Source organism: Pelecanus crispus, chromosome 9 (assembly GCF_030463565.1).
Source record: "Pelecanus crispus isolate bPelCri1 chromosome 9, bPelCri1.pri, whole genome shotgun sequence".
Taxonomy (NCBI): domain Eukaryota; kingdom Metazoa; phylum Chordata; class Aves; order Pelecaniformes; family Pelecanidae; genus Pelecanus; species Pelecanus crispus.
Window position 1 is genome coordinate 24,774,741 of NC_134651.1, and position 6,137 is coordinate 24,780,877.

General features: G+C 33.8%; 1 protein-coding gene across 5 annotated transcripts in view; it reads left to right on the top strand.

Annotated features, from left to right (window-relative positions):
• CAB39 (calcium binding protein 39) overlaps window positions 1–5,711 on the top strand; it is a 44,312-nt gene extending 38,601 nt beyond the window's left edge. For all 5 annotated transcript variants that reach the window (XM_075716621.1, XM_075716625.1, XM_075716622.1 and 2 more), the window contains 4 exons: window positions 590–649; window positions 1,296–1,361; window positions 2,218–2,361; window positions 3,250–5,711. In XM_075716621.1, the coding sequence (XP_075572736.1) occupies window positions 590–649; window positions 1,296–1,361; window positions 2,218–2,361; window positions 3,250–3,438 (459 nt within the window). In that variant the 3' untranslated portion in view covers window positions 3,439–5,711. The remainder of the gene's footprint in view (window positions 1–589; window positions 650–1,295; window positions 1,362–2,217; window positions 2,362–3,249) is intronic.
• Window positions 5,712–6,137: the final 426 nt, after the last annotated feature.

The following is a 6,137-nucleotide window of genomic DNA, read 5'->3' on the forward strand; positions in this document are numbered from 1 at the left end:
TATTTCTCAGAATGCAAGACATTCCTTTGAATATATATATACTATGTTCCAAATAACTTTTATTCCAGAAAGCAAGATTTAAACTATCATGTGTTAGCTGAATATATGTGCACTTCCGTTCCAGGGACTTTCAAATCTGTGTCTCCAGCTCCTCAAGTGAGCAAACTCCTTTTCATTCTGCTACAAACCTGAGTATATTTGATGCTAATGCTTTGTCTGGGGAATTTTTTTTCTGTCCTAAACCAACCAGTTATGGGACTATAAGCATAATATTGATCAGTGGGTCTTAACCTTGATTGTGTATAGTTCTGTGCAGAGCATAGCCTTAATCCATAAATGGCATTCTTCAGCGATAATTCCACAGGCTATTTGCCTGTGTGAATTAACATAACATGTAGCAGACCTTTCCTAAGTGATGCCAAGATTCTTTGCAACGTCCAGGTAACGGCATTCATGTCCTAAATTTCTTCATTTAGTGCAGTTGCAAAATTTTCTATTGGATGTCTTACGTGTACTTACTGTTTAATGAGAATGTATATGTATTGTTTAAATATTTTAGTAAAAATATTGGGTTTGTGCTCTTTTACAGGATTTGCTTACAAGACACAAGTTGCTAAGTGCAGAATTTTTGGAACAGCATTATGATAGGGTGAGCAGATATGTTTTAATATTCAGAAATTTCTAGTGCTGTGTAGCTTATTTGAAGAAATCAGTATTTTCATTCCTTGTTTAGCTTTGTTTTGGAAAATCTACATACAATATTAAACCACTTGAACTTACAGTAATTTCTGCCAAGCAGTAAAATTAAGATCAGGACCTTATTGTTGAAAGTAGAAAGGTGTTCAAACAAGAGAAGGCAGCAGAAATCTAGTTCTGTGAAGACTAGATCTGATTTTTCCACTAGAGGGAACCCTTTCCTTGTCTTTTTCTTTTGTCCGTACTAACCCATAACAACCAAAGAATACAAGATAGCCCTCTTCCACCTGCTGCGGACTCCTGAAATCAATGAACAGTGTTCAGTACCAAGAACTATTACAGTTTAAGAAATAATGAGATAAATACTTCCACCATATTGCAATCTAAACATTAAAGGCTCCTAGAAGAGTAAATAATTGTTTTTTAAAGCATATACAATGTTTAAGCAGTAGCAACTTACAGGAACCTACTGAGATTTCAGGTTTTGTTTACATTTTTGTTATGGATTTGCATCTTCTCCAGTTTGTTATAATCATTTGCAAAAAGAGTGCATATGACACTTGGAAAGGTCCTAACCCTTCTCTTTATTCTGTGTTTAGTTCTTCAGTGAATATGAGAAGTTACTTCATTCGGAAAATTATGTGACAAAGAGACAGTCACTTAAGGTAAGGCAATTTTATTTTCTTCTTAAATGTAAAGTTAGATAATTCCTTTAATTTCAAGGTGGGTTGACTTTAATTGAAATGGCTTCAGTAACTGCCTTGGATAGTGTTTATTTTAATTTTTCATATGTTTTCATTCTTGGGATCAGCTAGTTTTCTTTAGTCCAGTCCTTCCATTACTTAGTGTCTAGCACACACCAAGTCATTTCTGTCCCTATGCAGGAATGGCTATATGCAACTATATTTATTTTTGTTGGGTTTTTTCCTTCAGTAAATCTGGACACATTTAAATAATTTAATACAGATTCACATGGTGTGACTAGAGCAATACTAATCTTACATTCAAGTAGGTCAGAAATAGTGAATGTAAACAAAATACATAACTTGTAGCAAGGGCAGTACTTGTGGGGAATATCCTTTTACTGCCTTCTGGACAAAGAAGGTAGCAAAAGAAGTGTGAATATTTCTCATTTGATGTACTAACTCTTTTTTTGTTTGTTTGGGTTTTTGTTTTTTAAAACCACATTCTTATTGGTGATATATAGCTTCTGTATAAATGAAAAAAATAATGAAATCATGGGGAAAAAAGAATGAAAAAGACTTTTCTTTCAATTCCAGTTCATAGCAAGGGGGGAGCAAAAGGCAGTTTTTTCACTTGTTGAGAAAAAGGAGAAACTGCATCATCGAAATAAGAGGAAAATGCACCCTGCACTTAGAAATTCCGGACATTTGAGTTCTTTGTTACTGTATTTATAGACTGGTGTCAACTCGTCAGAGTGTTTCAAAGCACTTATGAAAAAGTTGTTTCTTATGTCCAGTGTCAGTCATTTGTTCATTCGGGCTTGTTTTTGACTTTTAGCTTCTTGGTGAATTGTTGTTGGACAGACACAACTTCACAATTATGACGAAGTACATCAGTAAACCTGAAAATCTCAAACTAATGATGAACCTTCTACGAGACAAGAGTCGTAACATTCAGTTTGAGGCCTTTCACGTGTTTAAGGTATGTTTAAAACCCACAGTGAAAGAAACAACAAAACCCCACCAGAAGTTGTTCAGTTGAGTAAACTACTTAGCTGAGCCTAAATGAAGCTTATCTTAATGTGTGCTAAGTGGTTAAATAGAGAGCGAGCTAATGTTTGTCTTTATTATGATCCATCCTTACAAACAGCTATTTTTGTATCTCTTGAAAATTGTTTCGAAACCACTTAGGGACTTTCATATGATTGTCAGTGTAACCTCTCTCAGAAAATTTTGGAATTAAGAAAGATGAAGCGCAGTAAGGTAAGGAGGAATGCATGATTTCATGTGAAATCATGAAGCATCTTGGAGTTCAAAAGTGTTTTCATCATGCTGCATGATCTATGAAGGATAGCAGTATTTTAGTCAAGTCATCTAAATTTCAAAGCCTAAATTGTAGTTTGCACATTATAACAGATACGTTCTGACTTAGCAGCAGACAACCAAATAGCTAAAAGCTTGGAGATATAATTTGAGGTATAAAAATATATATATTTTCAGTGAACTTTGATACAAATCTGATGCTGTATATAATATGAAACCATGCATTTGCTACAGCATTTAATGGTGAGGTGTCTTCAGTGGTTTTGCAGAGGGTCTTCAGTGGTTTTTGCAGAGGGTGTTGTGGCTGATCACCTACCACGAATTTACTTTGGTACTGGTGTTCAGCTTCTAATAATTTAAAAAAAAGAGTAATTTTATTTTAAAACTTGCATTTACTCCATTATTTTTCTGCCGAGATACTGGAATATGGAATAATTAAAACATCATTTTAAGTTACTGTCATCAGTGTTTTGTTGTCTAGGTATGTTTTTTAACTTAAATCTTCTGTTTCCTACTGTTATGCTAAATGCCTTTTATTTTCTTGTAGGTGTTTGTAGCCAATCCTAACAAGACACAGCCTATATTAGACATCCTTCTAAAGAACCAGACCAAACTTATTGAGTTCCTCAGCAAGTTTCAGAATGACAGGACCGAGGATGAACAATTTAATGATGAGAAGACGTATTTAGTTAAACAGATCAGGGATTTGAAGAGACCAGCACAGCAAGAAGCTTAATCTCCAATAAACCCTTAAAATATTAAACCCAAATTCAGCATTTGCTGTTAGATATTCAGCATCAGGCACTCTTATCGATTCATGAGGAACATTACTGCTAATCTGCTGTTCAGTGAACGGTTTTTGTTTTTCTCTTTTCTTTTTTAGTCCAAGTTGAAAAACATAGCTGCTGCTTTCTTGCACAATGTGGACTTTCTTGATATTTGTGTCATTTCAGAATTCAAAGACACTGCTTGTTTTAGGAGTCCTGAAAAGAAAGATTCTAGGTTCGTGAAAGCAAACATATAGATACTAGTTTGGTTTAGGAGAGAAGGTATTAATGTAGTTAAGTAACAGGTTGCATGCTTGCAAATCTGAATAAATCTGTATGTTTGCACTTACCTTGTTTGAGATATGAGCACAATGTGACCTGTGCGTACCTGGCACCATAGTATAAGATTATATGCCTTGATTTTAAAAAAAAATGCGCAGTGCTTTATTTGTAATCAAAGGGGAAATGTATCTAAGATGTGGCTTATTGGGATAAACAGTTGTCTTGCAAATAAACTGATATTGAAACTTAGCAACTTTTAAAAGGGCGAAATCTCAAGGTTCCTAAGGAAAATGTATATATGCCTTTCACTGCTTTATAGAATTTTTTTTGACAAGATTTGATTTTTCTGAGAATTGACTTGTAAACTTGGAAATATGTTCTAAGGGTTTTTGTTAATTTTACTTTAAAGGTATTTCAGACAGTAGACCTAGCAGTGACATTTTGCATTTCATTTCAACAATGCTTGCTGGTTTCTTTTGTATATAACTCCTAGGCTGCTCATTTCTTTAAAATATGATTTAATTTGTACAGCAGAGGAATGTTATTGTATTAGTCTGTAACTATTACCTAATATTAAGTTTTGCAAAATGAATGCTCATATGTAATTGAATACTTCAGATCACATGGAAATGCTGATTTAACAATCTTAAGTACTGCAGCATTAAAAGGAGAAAACACCCAAACAAATTCTTTGTATTCACTTATCTAATGGGGTGCCATCAATTAGGCTAGGCTGAAATAGAGAACTGGAACCCTTTATACTACATTCTTACTGGATAATATTGGCCTTATTCAATTAAACTAGCATTGTGTTCAGCAGCTCTGCAAATGGCAAAGATTATGCTAAATTAGTGTCAATTCCTCTTACTTCTAGGGAGCCTGCAGTGCATCATTTCTTTCTTACAGTAAATAACTCAGTACGGTAGTTGTGAAAGTGAATGATATAATTCCCTCCAACTTCAAGAAACAATTTCATAGATGTCCTAGTGTAACAAAATTATTTAATTTTGTTGATTTTGTTCTTTAATGCTGCAAACTATCAGTATTTATAAAAAAAACCAACTGATTTTGCACCATGTTTTTGTTACTGTGACCATACAAAAGGAATCTACTAAGTATAGCTAAATGATGTTATTAGAATTATATCTATCCATCATATAGTAATGCTAAGATCACAACCAAGCAAACTTATGGATTGGAGGCTGAAAGTTCAAATTCTGCATGGCTGAATCTGATTGAGAATGCTATAGAAAATGTTTGTTGCTTTCTGTCCTCTTCCTAATTAAAATACTGCGCAATCAGCAAGATGAAACATGTATAGTGATGTTTAAGCTGATTTGAAAGCCTTCACAAGGGAGGTCAAATAGCTCCAGAAAAATGAGTGTTTTCACTCTGTTGTTTAAAATTGCTCTTAACATTATAATTGGTCTTTTAAAGGTTCTTAATGTGTCCTTTGCAAACGGATTCATTTTGCCTACAGGAAAGAAAATAGCTTGCTTTTACTGAAGATCACTTACACAGGCAGGCAGAATTGGCCATGTTGGTGGTATTATAGTTCAGTACTAACAGTCTATTATATTTTGGTTTATCATAGCTGAGTGGAGGAGAACATTATTTGCCAAGTTACTCACCATAACATATAAGGCTTCCTCTCTAGAAAAACGTAGATGTGCTAAAGGTTTGTATATGTAAAGAAGTGAAAACATTTGGACTGGGATAGAGTTTACTCTATATTAGGCCTTGGAAACAATGGCTATGGTGACTTTTTTAATATGTGGAAACATTTGAATGTTGGCTTTTGAAAAGAAGTTGTATTTAAATTAAAGCTCATTTGACGTGCTCTTTGTATTAAAAAAAACTGTTGTTCTGGAAGTGGTTTCTTATCTGCTTGAAGGCTTAAGGATATTACTAAAAGTTATTTAAATGTGAGCGGTTTTTGGTTTTGCCTTTTTTTTTAAAAAAAAAAGAGATGTATAGAATTGTAAGTCTACTTCCATGGTAGCATTTCATTTGTCCTGAGGAAAATGCATTTCTTATCCAAAAAATCTGGCTGGCCCCATAATTTAAATTGAAATAAAATTTTGAAGAAAAATGTGTGTTCTTTACTGTATTACTGAAGAGGATGAGTTTCCTGTGGATGTGTATCTGTTCTCTTTGATTGCCTTAGAGGGGTTCAGCTTTCTCCCTTCTAAGTGTGAAATAATTTTAAATTATTGAAAACTCTGGCTTGCAAAAACATTTTTAAGGAATTAAGACAAAGTGCTGTATTAGAGATATAATCAATTTTAATTAATTGTTGGTAGCCTCTCTTGCCTATTTGTAGCATTATTTGCTGATCCTATTCCTTTTTGGCGTGACCAAGGGCAAAGAGAGGAGATGCTATTTC